Source organism: Tachyglossus aculeatus, chromosome X1 (genome assembly GCF_015852505.1).
Source record: "Tachyglossus aculeatus isolate mTacAcu1 chromosome X1, mTacAcu1.pri, whole genome shotgun sequence".
Lineage (NCBI taxonomy): Eukaryota > Metazoa > Chordata > Mammalia > Monotremata > Tachyglossidae > Tachyglossus > Tachyglossus aculeatus.
Window position 1 is genome coordinate 123,330,719 of NC_052101.1, and position 18,200 is coordinate 123,348,918.

The 18,200-nt window shown below is 54.0% G+C and overlaps 1 protein-coding gene and 1 non-coding gene across 2 annotated transcripts; one reads left to right on the forward strand and one right to left on the reverse strand.

Annotated features, from left to right (window-relative positions):
* Positions 1 to 995: 995 nt before the first annotated feature.
* On the reverse strand, positions 996 to 2,168 carry S1PR4 (sphingosine-1-phosphate receptor 4). The gene has a single exon (XM_038740813.1). The coding sequence runs from the start codon at positions 2,166 to 2,168 to the stop codon at positions 996 to 998; it is 1,173 nt and encodes a 390-aa protein (XP_038596741.1).
* Positions 2,169 to 4,223: 2,055 nt separating this feature from the next.
* Positions 4,224 to 4,361, forward strand: LOC119920272. The gene has a single exon (XR_005448030.1). It is a non-coding gene; the product is annotated as a small nucleolar RNA SNORA7 (small nucleolar RNA).
* The last annotated feature ends 13,839 nt before the right edge of the window (positions 4,362 to 18,200 follow it).

Genomic DNA, 18,200 nt, shown 5'->3' on the forward strand with positions numbered 1-18,200 from the left:
GGACACAGGCACTCGCCGTTAAATACAGAGACACGCATGCACCACATAGAGACGCACACTCCCAGACAGAGACACAGATATACACGCACATACGCACTCACAGACGTGCACGAACATATTCATAGACGTAAACCCACACACAGACCCACAGTTCAATTGGATTCAGTAATATTTATTGAGCCTGTACTGGATGAGAGCGATGCACTAGGCTCTTGTGAAAGTACAAGAGAAATTAAAGGCACAGTCCCTGTCCCTGAGGAGATGACACCCATACTCACAGCCACTCATACTCACTCACACACCCATTCCCGCCCACACCCACACACACCCACACACATCCACACGCACTCTTCCCCGCCTCCGTTTCCACTAGCCGCATCACACCAATATCACAGCCCCTTCCACCCCCCATCCACCCACTGCTAGCGCCTCCTTCCACAGTGGCCTCCTTGGCCACATGGTTGGCTCTGGTGTGTCCTCAGGGGTCTGCTCTCCACAGCAAGCCTACACCAACGCCGTACCCCAGCAGGGCTCCCATATGGAGGTCCCCTATTCAGGGTCCCTGAGCATTTCCCCCACCCGCCCCTCAAGGCTCAGTTCTCCCGTCCCCCTCCCGCCTCCCCAAATCCCACCATTCCCACCGTCAGTGCCAGGGATAGGACTGAAAGAAAGACAGCAAGGGGGTAGGGGGTGGCCGCCTTTCACCGTCTTCGAGGAGCCCTGGATGTGGAGCCCGGAGAAAATGGTCCCCGGCCGAGCCTCCCCCCGCCCCACCATCCCCGTGCATCTCCCGGAGGTTTACCCCCGCCTCCCGCGGCCAGCTGGAGCCCGGAGGAGGGCGATCCCAGCTCGGGGCCTCTGCCCCCTTGGCCCCGGGCCAGTTCCCGAGGCTCGCGTGGTGCAACATCCTTCCCGGCAGCATCCTTGTCTTCTGGCCGGCGGTGCCAGCTGCCCACTTCCTTCCACCTTCTGGGCCGGCGGACGGCCCGCCGCGCTCAGAGGCTGCGCACGCTGGAGATACTGGACAGGGGCTCCCGCGTGCGCAGGCTGAGGGAGTGGGAGATCCGGAGGCTGTCCCGGGGCCGCAGGGAGCTCTCGGTGGAGGAGCCCGAGAGCACCTGGGCCCCGCCAGCCCAGCAGTCCCCGGGGCCCAGCCAGCCGGCCCGCAGGCAGCCGCAGCAGAGGAAGCCCAGCACGGCCCGGCGCACCTCGAGGCTGCGGAAGGAGTAGATGAGGGGGTTGATGGCCGAGTTGAGCACGGCCAGGGTCAGGATCCAGTCCATGCCCCGCAGGTACTCCCGGGCCCAGGCGGCCGAGCCGAAGATGTCGGCCAGCAGCAGGGCGAAGAGCGGGCCCCAGCACACGAGGAAGGCCACCAGGATCATGAGCACCGTGGTGAGCAGGCGCTGCGACTTTTGGCGGGCCCGGCCCCGGGAGGCCTGGCGCCCGGTGACGCGGACCAGGCGGAAGATGGCCCCGTAGAGGAGGAGGATGCCGGCGAGGATCAGGCTGAAGATGACCACGCAGAAGAGGATGTACCACTTGGAGTAGAGGGGCAGCAGGTTGGAGCAGCTGGGGAAGTCACACAGGCAGTTCCAGCCCAGCAGGGGCAGCAGGGCCAGCAGCAGGGCCAGCAACCAGCATAGCAAGATGAAGCCGTACACGCGGAACGTCTTGCTGGCCCCGTTTTCGGCCACCAGCCGCACCATGGTGACGAAGCGCTCCACGGCCGTGAAGAGCAGGCTGAAGGTGGAGGCGGCCAGGGCCATGAAGAGGACGCCCTCGCGCAGGAACCACTGGTAGGGGGTCAGCTGGAAGGTGTACCTGCCCGACAGGACGATGTTCACCAGGTAGGCCGTCCCGGTCAGCAGGTCGCTCAGAGTGATGTTGACGATGCAGTAGTAGACCCAGCGGCGGGACCGCATGCGGGTGACAATGGCCAGCAGCACCAGCAGGTTCTCCAGGACCACGAGGCAGCTGGCCGCCACGAAGACCCCCAGCAGGGCGTTGTCACCCCCGCCGCTCCCCTCCTCCGGCGCCCGCCGGGTCCCCAGCCGGCCCGTGTGGTTGTAGTGCTGGAGGATGACCAGGCTGGACTGCTCGCCCTCGGCCAGCTGCAGGCAGGAGGCCCGCTCCCCGAGGGGCGGCGGGGACCCCGAGATGTTCATGCCCGCCCGGGCCCGGGCCCCCCACCACGGACAGCGGAGGAGAGTGTCGGGGGGGCGGGAGGGGGGAAGAAGGGAAGGAGAGACGGCTGGCGTGCGGCGACAGCCAGGGCTCAAGAGGACTGAAGTTCCACCGGCGCAGGGTGGAGTCTCGCCCGGTGAAGGGTTTCCTGTTATTTGACATTTCCTGTTGTGAAGAGGCGAAAAGTCAGTGGCCCCAAGGGCGGAGGGCACTCTCGGGGGTAGGGGCAGCTCTACCCCCACACCCCGACCCACCCGCCCCCTCCCGCCCTCCGGAAGGGGAAGCCGAGGGCGCCCACACGGGCTCTCAGGAGGACCGGGGTTTGGGAGGGGGCGGGGGTGGGTGGGGTCCTAGCGGGGCTCTGGGGGCTCCAGAGCACGGGGAAGTTGGTGATTGAAACCTCCCTTCCCCCTCCATGCCGCACAGACCCATCCTCTTCATACAAATCACCTCTCCCACCGCACACACCACGTTCCCCCCCCCCCCCCGCCCCAAAGAGAAGGCTGAGGGGAAACCGAATTTCGGACTTCAAGTCACCAAAGGTGGTTTTCGGGGAGGATGCCGAGCAGCTGTTCTCCGTAGCCGTCCAGGATCCAACCAGAGAGAATGGCATTTCACTGCAGCAATGGACAGTTGGATCAGACACGGGGAAGAACTTCCTGATGGTCAGCAGGGAGGGCAGGAAAGGGGACTGCTGGGTCAGGTCACAGAAGGTGGCTGTGGAGTCTCCATCGCCGGAGGCCTTTCAAAGCAGAAGGGTGCCCAGGTGTCTCAGAGGGTCTGGGGGTTCCCCTGTCCGCGGGGGGGGGGGGGGGAGAGGGTGTTGGGTGGACCCTCTTGGCTCTGGGAGTCCACGAGTCCAGGATGCGCTCTCTCTCTCTCTCTCTCTCTCTCTCTCTCTCTCTCTCTCTCTCTCTCTCTTTCCTTTTCACAGTCAGGGTTGGAGGGGGCCGCTGCCCACCCCAAACTCCCCACCAGGCAGCCGCTTCAATCAATCACTGGTATTTATTGACTGTTTACCGTGTGTAGAGCGCTGTACTAAGCGCCTGAGAAAATACAATACAACAGAGTAGGTAGACACGATCCCTGCCCACGAGGAGCTTACAGTCTATGAGGGAGAGACTGACATTAAAATCAACTGCAGAGAGGGGAAATTATAGCGATCAGGAATATTTAAAGAAGAGTTGGGGGACCTGGGTGAGTATCAGAGTGCTTAAGGGGTACACAGCCAAGTGCAGAGTCAACCTGATTAAGGAAAGTAAAGAGCTTCATCTGGGAAGGCATCTAGGAGGAGATGTGATTTTAGAGCGGTTTTGAAGGTGGGGAGAGTGGTGGACTGTCGGACATGAAGGGGGAGGGATTTTCAGGCTCAAGGAAGAACATGGGCAAGGGGTTGGCGGTGGGATAGAGGAGAACAAGGTACAGAGAGTAGGTTGGCTTTAGAGGACCGAAGTGAGCGTGCTGGGTAGGAGATCAGCAAGATAAGGTAGGAGGGAGCAAGGTGATTGAGTGCTTTAAAGCCAAAGTTAAGGAGTTTCTGCTTGTTGTGGAGGTGGATGGGCAACCACTGGAGGTTTCTGAAGAGTGGGGAGAGGTGGACTGAGCCGTTTTTAGAGGGTGAAAAATGGACTTGAGTAGGGAGGAAAAGGAGGCAGGGAGGGTGACATTGTAGTTGAGGCGGGAAATGCAAGCTGCCCTGAGAACCACAGAAGGGAAGTTATGGAACCTAAGCCTCCTCCTACTTTCTCTTCACCCCACATGAGGCAGGACCTCACCCCAAGTCATGGAGGATGTTGGTGGGTGAGATCCGCTGGCCAGCAGGGGGCCCTAAAGGGCAAAGAGCCACCCCTCTCCCAGCTGTACCCCATGGATGACCAAAGGCATTCTCGGGGCATCGTGTGGCGGAGGGCCAACGTCTGCACACCTTTCAAAGTTGATGGTTACGTGGCTTCTCTCAAAGGTGGCTGGGTCCTGCCCTTCTCAAAGATGATGGCGAGAGGAGAGCGATCCATTAGCAGGTGGGTAAGTTGGCGTCACCCCTCTCAGGGTCGCACCTGGAGAGTTTCCAGGACTCTACCAGTCTCGACTACGGGAGGGAGAGTCAAGCAGAGGCCTACCCAATCCATTCCTAGCTTGGGCAGTGGCTAGTGAGTGGAAGGCGATCTGCTACCAGTCAAAACTCACTTGTGCTGGGCAGCAGCTGCATGGGAGAGAGTCGAGGGCGGAGACTCAAGTTCACTGTGTGGAAGAAGGCAATGGTAAACTGCTTCCTTATTTTTACCAAGAAAACTCTATGGATACACTTCCAGAACGATTGCAGATGGAGGTGGGACGTTCTGGGAGAGATGTGTCCATGGCATTGCTGTGGGTTGGAGACGACTCGAAAGCATAAGACAAGACAAAGCTGGGGTTTCGGAGTTGAGCTGCTTGGGGCCTGTGGCAGCTGGGGAGGAGTGGCCGTAACGGGGGTCACAAGAACCCAGCAGCAGGGAAAATCCCACATAGGTTGTTAGTCTATTGCCCCGTGCGCACAGTGGGATGGGCCTTGCCCCACTCCATCCTGCCTTTCCCCAACCCCTCCTCCCTATTCCCCTCTCCTCTCCCTCCCTTCCTCCTCCTCCTCCCCATCTCCATCTTTACCCTGTTTCACCCCATCTTCCAGCTTCCAGACGGTCTCCCCACTGGCTCCCTCTCACCTAGCTGCTCTTGCTCCCTCCCCACCCCAACCACCGGCTCTTCCCTCATCTCAGTTCTCACATCTCCTACCTGGTGTGCACACCCTTCCCCTGCCTGGGACTCCCTCATTCAATCAGTCAGTCAGTGGCATTTACTGAGTGCTTACCGGGTCCTGAGCATTGTACTAAGTGCTTGGGAGAATATCTCCCACCCCAAATCTGTCAAAGCAAAGCCCTCCCCTTCATCAAAGTCCCCTAAAAAGCCACCTCATCCAGGAGGCCTTCCCTGATTTATCCCCCACCTTCCCAATCAGGTTCTCCAAATTCCTCTCCTCCTCTCCTCCTTCCCCAGACTCCTGTGTTTGCTCTGCATTGCCTCCTTCTGGGGTCCTCTTCCTCATCTCAGCAAATCCAGTGCCCCAGAATCCCAGGCTGGTGCAGTGGGAGGGTGCAGAGCCCCCCACCAGCCCCTTCTCCCCTCCAGCCCCAGAAAGCCTGTCCCCTGCTTGGGCCCCTCCTGCCAGCTCCCTCCCAGGCAGCAGAAGCAGAAACAGAACTGAAAAGGGAAAGTAACATATCCATCTGCCAGGTGTGACTGTTTGCTCCCAGCCTGGGGCTCTGCAACAGTTTGGTGGGGCTTCTGAGAGTAACACTCCCCTCAGGTCAGTAACTGTGGAGTACCCTCTGGGGGCAGGGAAGTCAGAGCCCAGGAGGGAGAACACAAGCAACACTTCAGGAGCAGAGCAAGACCTGCCCAGTTAACCACCTCTTAGAGACACAGATCCTACAAGCAAACAGGTTGCTTTCATCCTCCCTTTGGAAAGAAAATGCCCCAGGATGTTATCCAGGAGGCTTGGTCCAAGAAGTGTACCACTAGGCCATATAAGTACCCCTGATTGAAAGGGCAGGGCCTTGTGGCAGGGAGGGTAGAACAGGACTCTCTCAGTTGTACAGTATGCTCTCCTCTCTCTCTCTCTCTCTCTCTCTCTCTCTTTCTCCCCACTGAGCCTTCTCTCCTTTTGCATGAAGTAACCTCTCTAAGCCCTCCCCTTGATCATAACACTTGAGAGCAGGGGCACTTCCTCCCTTCAAGGCCCTACTGAGAGCTCACCTCCTCCAGGAGGCCTTCCTAGACTGAGCCCCCTCCTTCCTCTCCCCCTCCTCCCCCCTCCAGCCCCCCAACCTTACCTCCTTCCCTTCCCCACAGCACCTGTATATATGTTTGTATGTATTTATTACTCTATTTATTTTACTTGTACATATTTATTCTATTTATTTTATTTTGTTAATATGTTTTGTTTTGTTCTCTGTCTCCCCCTTCTAGACTGTGAGCCCACTGTTGGGTAGGGACCGTCTCTATATGTTGCCAACTTGTACTTCCCAAGCGCTTAGTACAGTGCTCTGTACACAGTAAGCGCTCAATAAATACGATTGAATGAATGAATGAATGAATGGAAAAGTGGGACTGTAGGATCTCCAAGTTTGTAAGGGCCACCCCACCCCTCACCATCAGACCTGAGGAAGCCTGAAATTGGATGGGGGCATGAGTCACCCTGCTGCAGTCTAAATCAGCTGGAGGCCCATGCATGAGGCCAGCCAGGCCTCCTACTCCTCCTCTTCTAGGAAGTCTTCTCAGATTCACCCCTGCACCTTGCCAGTGCACTCTAGGACTCTCTCCTTCCAAGGAGGCATTAAGACCCTTCCCTTCCTTGGACCCTTATCTCAAGAGACCCAGACAACAGGAAATGCCTTTTCAGGTGGCTGTTGAGATTCTACTCCCTGCTCCTTCCATTTCTCACAAATCCGGCAGGCCCCTGAGCAGTTATGCAGGGTGGAGCCAACCCAAAATCTAAAAATGTGTCATCAAGCATCTACTGAATTTTTTAATAGTGGTCATCCATTCTTCTGATGTTCCATGGGCCAAGGCTGCCGAAGGTACTGCTGAGTCTCATGTCATGCTTTAGCGACTCAGCATGCCTTTCCCAGGCTTCCAACACTACCTGGTTTTCTTGCGTGACTTCAAAGTCAGGCCCCAGGGAGACAGTTCCAGTAATGGTAGGTTAAAATAGTCTCAGGCAGAACAAGAATTGTTAACGCGGGGTGGAGACAGAGGGTTTTTTTTAAATAGTATTCGTTAAGTGCCAGGTACAGGTACTGGGATAGATACAAGCTAATCAAGTTGGACACAGTCCCTTTCCCACATGGAGCTCACAGTCCTAGCCCCCATTTTATAGATGAAGTAACTGGAGGTACAGGGAAGTTAAGTGACCTGCCCAAGGTCACACAGCAGACAAGTGGTGGAGTGGGATTATAACCCAGGTCCTCTGATTCCCAATCTTATGTGCTTTCCATGAGGCCACGCTGCCCCTCGTTGATGCCAGGGGCGGGGTTGGTGGTGGGAAGGAGGCCAAGGGAGCCTGAGGTCTTGAAGGGAAGTCTGTATGAAAGTGGGGCCAAAAAATAACAATAGTAATAATATTTGATAAGCATTTACTATGTGCCAAGCACTGTATTAAGGGCAGGGGTGGATACAAGCAAATGGATTGGACACAATCCCTGTCCTGCGTGGGGCTCACGGTCTCAATCCCCATTTTACAGATGAGGTCACTGAGGCACAGAGAAATAAAGCAATTTGCCCAAGGTCACACAGCAGACATATGGCAGAGCCAGGATTAGAACCCATGACCTTCTGACTCCCAGGTCCTTGCTCTATCCACTACACCATACTGGACCCTAGGGGGCCAGAGAAGGTTCATTCATTCATTCAATTGTATTTATTGAGCACTTACTGTGTGCAGAGCACTGTACTAAGCGCTTGGCAAGTACAAGTCGGCAACATATAGAGACGGTCCCTACCCAACAACGGGCTCACAGTCTAGAAGGGGGAGACGGACAACAAAACAAAACATGTAGATAGGTGTCAAAATCATCAGAACAAATAGAATTAAAGCTATATGCACATCATTACCAAAATAAATAGAATAGTAAATATGTACAAGTAAAATAGAGTAATACATCTGCACAAATATATACAAGGTTGAGAAGCTGCGTGGCCTAATGGTTAGAGCCCAGGCCTGGGAGTCAGAGGACCTGGGTTCTAAACCTGATTCTGTCACTTGTCTGCTGTTTTACCTTGGGCAAATCACTTAATATCTCTTTGCCTCAGTTACCTCATCTGTAAAATAGAGATTAAAACAGTGAGCTACATGTGGGACATAGATTTTATCCAACCTGATTATCTTGTATCTACCCTAGCACTTAGTATCATGCCTGCCACATAGTGAGCATTTAACAAATACCAAAAAAATTTACAAAGTTGAGAAAAGGGAAGAAAGGGGGAAAGGGGAAAAGGAGAGAGGTGGAGGGGAAGGTATGGGAAAAGGGAAAAAAAGGGGGAAGCAAGGGGAAAAAGGCAGAGGTAGGGATGGGGGTGAGGAGGGGATTTGCTTCTGCCACCATCTCCAGCCATCCGCTGCTTTCCTCTATTGTCCACTGGCTCCCAGGCCATGCCAGCTGCAGGTATTCTTGGAGGGTGGCTGAGTGGCTCCCACTGGTATAGCCCAGCACCCCAGAAACATTCCAACTGGAGGGGTCACAAGGCAGCTTCTTCCTCCATTCCACTTCCTGCTACTGTCTTTGGACAGTAGCACCTTGGCTATCTGGTCCCCTCACGCCCCCAGCAGGAAGCAAGGCCTTAATGGATCCTTCCAGGGGCTTTTTAGTGGCAAGACGGAGCCCTAAAATTGGTGACAGGCCCGTTTTTTATTATTATTATTATTATGATATTTGTTAAGTGCTTACTGTGTGCCAAGCACTGTTCCAAGTGCAGTGGGTTGTCTGGTCATGATTAGACTGAACTCCTGGAAGGCAGGGACTGTGTGCCTTAATGCTGATGTGCTCTCCTGAGGGCTTAGTCCAGGACATTGTTTCCAGGAGGCACTTGATAAATAAGATCGGTTGATAGACATTAGAGGGGGAAGAGGGCAAAGGGGAAGTGAGCCTCAGTTGATCAATCAATCAGGTGGTATTTATTGAGTGCTTACTATGTACAGAGCCCTGGATTAAGTACTTGGGAGAGGACAATACAACAGAGTTGGTAGACACATTTCCTGCCCAAAAAGAGTTTGGAGTCCAGAGGGGGAGATAACTATTAAAATAAATTACAGATACCGACAGAAGTGCTGTGGGGCTGAGAGTGGGGTAAATATCAAGTTCTTAAAGGGCAGCATGGCATAGTGGATTGAGCACAGGCCTGGGAGTCAGAAGGTCATGGCTTCGAATTCTGGCTCCACCACTTGTCTGCTGTGTGACCTTGAGCAAGTCATTTCACTTCTCTGGCCCTCAGTTACCTCATCTGTAAAATGGAGATTGAGATTGTGGACCCCATGTGGGACAGGGACTGTGTCCAACCCGATTTGCTTGCATCCACCCCAATGCTTAAGTACAGTGCCTGGCACATAGTAAGAGCTTAACAATAATAATAATAATAATAATAATGGCATTTATTAAGCGCTTACTATGTGCAAAGCACTGTTCTAAGCACTGGGGAGGTTACAAGGTGATCAGGTTGTCCCACTTGGGGCTCACAGTCTTTATCCCCATTTTACAGATGAGATAACTGAGGCCCAGAGAAGTTAAGTGACTTGCCCAAAGTCACACAGTTGACAACTGGCAGAGCCTGGATTTGAACCCATGACCTCTGACTCCCAAGCCCGTGCTCGTTCCACTGAGCCACACACAGTTATTATTATTATTATTATAGATCTTAGTGCATAGATGGTGCAGAAGGGAGAGGGAATAGGGGAAATGAGGGTTTCAGCAGGGAAGGCCTCTTGGAGGAGAAGTGACTTTAGGAGGGCTTTGAAGGTGGGGAGAGTGGTGCTCTGTCGATATGAAGCGGGAGGGAGTTCCAGGGTGGTGGGATGGTGGTGTCACAGTCCCTCTCCCCCCCACCTCACCCCCCACCCACTGGCTCCCTCTTGAGTCTCTCGGGCCAGAGGCACTGATTTTTAGAGTAGCAAGATGGGAGGAGCTGCCATACTGCTCCTTGGGCCAAACCATAGCCCTCCCCTCCCCTCCCTCAGATCTATAATTATATAATTATAGTATTTGTTAAGCACTTACTATGTGCCAAGCACTGTTCTAAGCACCGGGGTAGATACAAGGTAATTAAGTTGTCCCACGTGGGGCTCACAGTCTTAGTCCCCATTTTACAGATGAGGTAACTGAGTTACAGAGATGTTAAGTGACTTACCCGAAGTTACACAGCTGATAAGCGGTGGGAAAAAAAAGTCCACCTCCTCTAGGATCACTTCCCTGACTGATCACACCAGGCTTTGGCCCCTCCAGTAACTCCTCCGCTCATGGAAATGTTTAGATTGCTTGGGTTCTTATGGGCCCTCTGCTTCTGATCTAGGGTTTTCTATCACTCTATCAATGGTATTTATTGAATGCTTACTGTGCACAGAACACTGTACCAAGAACTTGGGAAACACTGTCCCCGCCCACGAGGAGTTCCCAGTCTACAGGGGGAGGCAGACAGTAAAATACATTATGGAAAGGGGAAATAGTAGAGTACAATATTTACAGAAGAATTGTGGAGGTGGGGTATCAAAGTGCTTAAGGGGTCCACAGCCAAGCGCATAGGTGACACAGAGAGGAGGGTGGACAGGGGAAATGAGGGCTCGGTCAGAGAAGACCTCTAGGAGGCGTTGTGATTTTAGGAGGGTTTATGAAGGTGGGGAGAGCGGTGGACTGTCGGCTATGAAGGGGGAGGGAGTTCCTGGCCTGAGGAAGGACGCGGGTAACCGTTCGGCGGTGAAACAGACGAGATCGAGGAACAGAGTAGGCTGACGTTAGAGGTGCAAAGTGTGGGGGCTGGGTTTTAGAAGGACAACAGCGAGGTAAGCTAGGATGGGGTGAGGCGACTGAGCTCCTTAAAGCTGATGGGGAGGAGTTCTGTTTGATGCGGAGGTGGGTGGGTAACCACTGGAGGCTTTTGAAGAGTGGAAAAATATAAACTCAACAGTTTTGTAGAAAAATGATCCAGGCAGCAGAGTAAAGTATGGACTGGAGTGGGGAGAGGCAGGAAGCAGGGAGGTCAGGGACAAGGCTGATGCAGTAATCAACGCAGGACCAAGTGCCTGGATCAAGGTGGGAACAGTTTGGATGGAGAAGAAAGAGCAGCTTCTAGAGATGTTGTGAAGGTAGAACCGACAAGATTTCATGACAGATTGAATGTGTAGGTTGAATGAGTCGAGGAGAATACCAAGGCTATGAGTTTGTGAGACAGGGAAGATGGTATTGTTGTCTACAGTGATAGGAAAGTCAGCAGGAGGACAAGATGAGGAGTTCGGTTTTGGACACGTTAAGTTTGAGGTGTCAGGGGGACACCCAAGTAGAGATGTCCTGACAGCAGGAGGAAATAAAAGAAAGACTGTGGAGAGGGAGAGAGGCCAGGGTTGGAAAGGTAGATTTGGGAATCATCCACATAGATATGGTAGTTTTCTGCCCCCTTTCCAATGGATGCTTTGCCTTCCAGACCCTCCAGGGCTGAAACTTTCTCTTCCCCACCTGCCCTCCCCCCTCCCCACCAGTGCACAGTGCAGCATGGGGGGCAGGAAAAGAGGGGGGTGATGTCCTGTCTTCCCCACCAGATTGACAGCAGGGCCCTGGCTTCAGGCCAAATCTGCCACTTGCCCCACTCCACCCCCGCCAATTCCCTCTGACATCATCAGGAGAGAGTGTGCACACACAGCATAATGCAAAGACGGGACATTCAACATGAGGTGGAAGTGTTTCTCCGTTTCCATAGTGTCACCACCTCTAGGAGAACCAACTTTTCATTTGGATGAGCTTGGGGGTGGGGCTTTAGAAGTGGCAGACAGGAGAGGAAGAGGGGAGAAAAGAGAAAGGGCAGGAAGGAGAGAGAGGCAATAATTCACCAGCCACGACCGCGGCTGTGGATTTGCAGAAATAACCCTGTGGCCGCCGATCCTGGTCCGCCAGCCAATGTCGGCACCAGTGTTCTCTCCACTCCGACAATGAATTCGGGAGCCCCACACCCTGTGCCCCATGCTGAATCGTCCCAGGCCACTGGGTGCTCAGCTTCACCCCGCGGGATGGAGCCGGGATGAGGAGAACTCAGTCCATGCCCCAGACTTGCTCCTTTGCCCAGACCCCGCAGCCCCGGGACAACCAGAAACAGGACTGCGACATCCTCATCATCTTTCTCCACCAGCCAGCGGTGGACGAGAGAACCCTCTGATCTCATCCCAGCTCGCGGAATGAGAGGAGTGAGCTACGGCGGTGGGGACAAAAACGATGGTGTCGTCCACATGGTGCCAAGCTAGGAAGTGGACAACTTCGACCACCCCCATTGTCTCCCCTTGCCCGAGCACCATGGACAGCTCAGCTCTGAGACATTGACTAATGTCCCGTGAACATAGCCCCTTCTGTCCTGCCTCCATCTATCAACAGGGCAGAAAAGTCATGCAGTGGCTATTTTTGAGAAGGGTGGTGATGGCAGCCATCTCGGGGAAGGGGAGGAACACGGCCATCTTGGAGAAAGGCAATGCCTAGCCAGCGTCCTGAAGCCACCACTGACCTGGCTTATTGTCTGAAGCCGGCCATGACGGTTAGCCCCTTGAGAGCAAGGACCATACCTTCTCTTTCCTCTGACCCTCCCTCCAGCACAGTACAATGTGTGGTGTGCATGGTGTATGTGTGAGTGTGTATGCCCCAACAGACTGACAGCCCCTCATGGACAGGGACTGTGTCTTCTCTGTTCCTCCCCTCAGGGCTCAGTGTAGATTAGAAAACAGATGGGTGGACAGACTGAGAGAGAGGTGGGGTGAGCTGAGCTGCAAGGGGAGACAGGGGAGACTCCCCCAGGACTCTTTGGGGAAGGCAGGGACCATACCTCAGGCTCTCCTCTGTGCCCATTCCCTTCTGGGTGGCAGAGACGCTCCGGGTTGTCTGGGCAGGGTGCTAGCCCAGGGCAGGGGCACACCCGGCCTTGGCTTTGGCTGGGCAGGCTCTCACTCAAGCAGGGAGAGTGGGGGAGATAGGAATGGAGTTTGGGGATGGTGATTCCAATATTTCTGATTATCTTTCCCTGTTCAACTTGATGGCAACCATGCTGTGGGCTCATCCCGGGGGCTTAGTGGGTGGGGAGGGGGGACTTTGGGCACCAGAGACAGCAGAGAGAGTGAGATGGTGTAGCTCTGGGGTATTCCTTTGGGGCTACCCATTCTCTTGGCATCCAGACTGGTAAATGGGAGGAGTTGCTAGGTCCCTCCTCCAGTCCCAAGGGGAGCCAATCCCTTGCACCACCATAGCCCCAGTGTGCCCTTCCTCCTGCCATCCTGAATATCGGGCGGGGACTCATGAGCTGTAATGTTTATTTTATTGCAGTGATCTGGACCATAGAGGGTAGATAAGCTAGGCCATTGGTAGCTGATGGACTTGAAGGCCAGAGGAAGCTCTGCCCCAACCCCCACCCCGGGGCTATGACTATGACTACTGCTGGAAGGGCACTAGTGTGGCAGGGAAAAGTTGGAGGAATGGACTGCATGACCTCTGAGATCCCAGGGTTCTGAGCCCCTTTCAGTGGGAAGGAGTCAAGCAAGAAGGAAGCCAGGGGCCCTGTTGGAGATGGGAATGTGGTGGGAGATGGGGCTCTCTCCCCACTGCAGGGAAATCACACTGGTCCTAGAGAAAGCTTCCTGATCAAGAGCTGGATGGGAAGAGCGCCCCTGCTCCCCCGGCCCCTCACATTGGCTACCATGATGACTGCCTGATCCCCTATGATGATACCCTCCTTCTGCAGGAAGCTAGACAGCTCAGGTTCTCACTAGGAGATGGGGGGAATAGGGGAGCCAAGGGCTCTGAGATTTGGGGGGCTGGAGTGGTGGGGAAGAGTAGAGAAAGGAAGCAGCATAATCTAGGGGCATGAAGGCAGGCCTGGAAGTCAGACGATCTGGGTTCTAATCCCAGTTCTGCCTCTGACCTGTTGTGTGACCCTGGGCAAGTCACGAAGCCTCTCTGTCCTCAGTATCCCCATCTGTAAAATGGAGAGAATCAATACTTGCCTCTCTCTACTTCTCAGGGTGGTGGTGGTGAGGATAAAATTAATCAATAACATTCATGAAGCCCTTACTGTGTGCAGGGTACTGTACTAAGTGTACAGTATAACAGAGCGAGGAGACACGTTCCCTGCCCATGAGATCATTGGTGTGAAAACAGCCTGGAATAATGAAAATTTTGCGCAAATTCAAGCTGTTAGAAGTATCTAGGGAATGGAAGCCAGATCCACTGCCCTCCACTCCTTGGGGGAAAGAGTTCTTCCAAGCATTCTGGAGAGGCACTTGCCTGCTGGGTGACCATGGGTGAGTCACTTGACTTCTCTGGGCCTCAGTTTCCTCATCTGTAAAATGGGGATTCAATACCCATTCTCTCTCCCACCCTCTTAGACTGTGATCCCCGTATGGGGCAGGGACTGTTTTTCGCAGCGAGTTCCTTTTCTATGGATACAAAATTTAATTCTCCCCCTTCTAGACTGTGAGCCCGCTGTTGGGTAGAGACCATCTCTATATGTTGCCAACTTGTACTTCCCAAGCGTTTACTACAGTGCTCTGCACACAGTAAGTGCTCAATAAATACGATTGAATGAATGAATGTTTCGATTGTATTACAGTTACCCCAGCACTTACCATAGTGCTCGACACCTAGTAAGCGCAGAACAGAAACCACAGTTATTATTATCATTATTATTGTTATCATTAGGGGAACACATTTGTAGGTGGGGGGAGAGGTACAAAGAGGAAAATTCTGACCTGAGGGCGAGACCCACCTAGACCTACCAGTCTTAATTTCTAACGTTCCAAGTTAGCCCCCAACTTCCTGTTGCTTTCTTCTTTTCCTCTACCACAGCACCCACAGTTTTCTGATCAGCTTCCTGACTTTAGAAAGAAAAGAGCTCCTCATCCTTCTAGGATGGCTAAACCAGGAGGCAGGGGGATGGATGAAGTGACCTTTGGAGAAGCCTTCCCTCCAGTTCCTATTCCTTCCCTTCCAGCTCCCCCCTCCTTTCTTTCCAACAGCTTCTGCCCTGAGAGCTAAGGGGCTGGAGGGAAGTTAACGCCGCGGAAGGAGGTGGGGCACAGAGGGGTGGGGGTCAGGCCCCAGGAGCCGCAGCCCCTGCCCTCCCCCTCTAACCGTCTCCTCCGGCCGTTTAACACTGAATATCCTGCCTGAGTAAAGGGTGAGGTAGGGCAGGGTTTGTGGTTGGGGCAGCTGCAGCCTGGGTGGGTGGATAGATATTATTCTCCACGTAACCTTTGGGCTGGGCTGGGAACGGCTCAGCTGGGGGAGGGATGCCTTAAATCTCACCCCACCGGCTCATTCTGGCCTCACCCCCAGGTGGAGTTAGGTCGGGGGGGGGGGGCGGGGGCGGAGCAGGGAGGCGTGGCTTCTTACAGCCCAGACCCATCCCGCTGCCCACAGTCCGCCATGGACAGATGCAGATCATGGACTAGGCACCTACCAGGGCAGAGGTGACCCAGGCCGTGTCTTCGCCCTGATGTGAAGCCTCAGATTTTAATCTCTTGTCAGTGTTTCTCTTGATTCCCAGGACGGCCCACTAGCCTTTGTTCTGTCTTAGCCTCTTACAGCTAAAGGAGGGACTGGAGGTTCAGATTTTGTAAGGGGAACGATCCTTCCAGGGATTCCCAGGAGATCCAGGCTTTGGTCCATGCTCCGGAAACAGGACAGTTGAAGTGCAGTCCCTCCCGGAAGTAGGAGGAGAAATGTGGTGTTCTTTCACCCCAAGAGTCGGACCTCTCCCTACAAAGTGGTTTCCCCTTCTCCGGGTTTTCCCATCAGCCCTATTGTCACCGAGCTTCCTCACCCAGCGTCTGCTCAGGTCTCCAGGACCTCCCTTCTCCCCACCCAGTGAGTAATAAAAGCAACCGCTTTAACTCAGTCTCTTGCCTGGATATTCAGGATTCCATAGCAGAGACAAACCTCTCTTAGATCCTTTGTCATCCCAGCCAGAGGGAGCAGCTCTTTGAATTTCCCCTTTCCACTCTTCTCTAGGGGATTCCCACTAATGTCCCAGCCTTCTCCCACCTCTAACCTTCCCAGGAGTGGAGAAGGGGAGGAGAGGAGGAAAACATCCAGACATTGCCCCCATATTTTCCCCCCGCTCCCTGTTCCCTACTATCCCTCACAGATGCCAGTCAAAGGGTTCTTCCTCTGGAACCTCATGCCCTAAGACACTTTCCAGCCAATCTTGCTGCCAACACACTCCAATTGTGCCCTCCGCTCTTGTTAGCTCCACCCGGGATGGGGTCAGACTGCCCCATGGGAGTTGGTGAACCAAGATAGGCCCAGCCAATGAAAGTGGCAGGCAAGAGCCCCTTGCCCTCTGTTCCATGCCCTCCCTAGGGCCAGAATGGAGGTTGCCCCAGGCCCCTCTGGCAGATACCGGGCCCAGCACCCCTTCCAAAGGTTGCCCACCACTCTCTACATCAAGCACAAACTCCAAATCATCGGCTTTAAGGTGCTCAGCTAACTCTCTCCCAGTTCTTTATCCTCCCTACCTCCAACTACACTCCAGCCTCCAGGCTTCGTTCCTCTCAAGCCAACCTACTCCTTGCGCCTCACTCACATTTCTGTCGCTATGTCCCCTCCCTGTTCAGGGCCTCCCTCTCATCTGGAAATTCCCTCCCTCCTCACATCGAGCAGACCACTGTTCTCCCCATCTTCAAGGCCCTTCAGAAATTCCATCCCCTCCTGGAGGGCTTCCCTGATTATTTTCTAATCTCTCCTGCTTTTAGCCACCCCCCAACCTCTGCCTCTTCAGCACTTCTGCACCACCTGAGCTAGTCCTCACAACCTCTTGTAGCACTTTTGTATATACCTCACACACTGTATTATACACTGACTTACATACATAGCCCCTTTTCTTTCTTCCTCCTCTCTGTACATTATTTTAGTGCCAGTCTCCCTCACTAGATTACAAACTCATTGTTAACTCCAAGGTCCATGTCTACTAACTCTTCCAAATGCTTAATACAGTGTTCTGCACCCAGTAGGTGCACATTAAGTGCCAAACTGATGGATTGATTGGTTTTCTCTGCCCCTAAGCTGAATTTCAATGACACTGCTGCATCTCTCCTGGGGAGATGGAGCCAGGAGGAGCTGACTGGGAGGGGGCATAGGGATGGGGAGAGAGAAGGGGCAGGGGCAGAGTGACCAGTAGGGGCCAGCCCCTGGGGGTGGGGGGGCAAAGGCAGTGGATAATGTGCAAGTGGCAGTCCCTACCCGGCCTCGCCCACCTCAGTCTCACTGTGACACCAGCGTCTCCCCCAGTTCACCCACCCAGGGCTGGTGAGGGAGGCAGATGGAGTTGGGTCACGTCTAATGAGCCCCCAGCTAACAAATAAGTTTCCATCTGGCTCTCTCTCTCTCTGACCCTTTAATGCCTCTTTAATGTTCTTCTTCCCAGCGGAGGACCTGCAAGACCACTGAATAAATAAGGTAGGGGAGATAATCACTAAGGCATCATGGGCCATCTCCTGGTAAATCATCCAGCCCCCTCGCTCCTGGGGGCCTGTGGGAATTTCCAAGACAATTCGCCACCTTTCTTCCACCTGCTTCCTCCCCAAGCCCCAGACTCCAAAACTGGATCTACACTGTGAAGTAATACCACCAACTCTGATCGGAGCCCCTTGAAAGGGACTTAACCTCCCCCCTTCCACTAACCAGATTCGTTGACTCCACCTCGGGGAGGGGGAGGGGACATGTTGTCAGGGTCTTTTTCTCAGATGCTAATGAATGACTCACTTTGGTTGATTAGACCAGTTCCATCTGGTGGTGCTAGTTGGGCATGGAAAAGTTTCTTGTGCTGTGTAGACTACTCAGAAGTGGGTTACTGGACTAGTGTGGACCTGACCTTGGTTACCCTAGCCTGAGGGCTTCTCAGACAAGGGGAACTGAGCAGGACTAGAGGGGAAAGGAAACGTCTCACACACCCCCAGCCAAGTCTGTGGTTCCTCACCAAATCCAGTCCTCCAGCTTTCTCGGACCTCTTCCCATTGCATTGACCCTTCCACTTAGCTTTTCTTCCCCATCTCCACAAGTCTCCAGGCCCCTGAGCAGTCTGTTCTAAAACAGGTGAACTGAAGTCCCGGCAGGGATAGGCCTACTGCCCGAGGCCAGGGAACCCAGGTGTCCTGCCCCTGGCTCCTACCGTCGCCCCAGGGCAGCTCTGGCTTCCCAATGAGGGGGTCTGTCCTTCAAACTGCAACCAAAGTGGCCACCGGCTGGGATGAT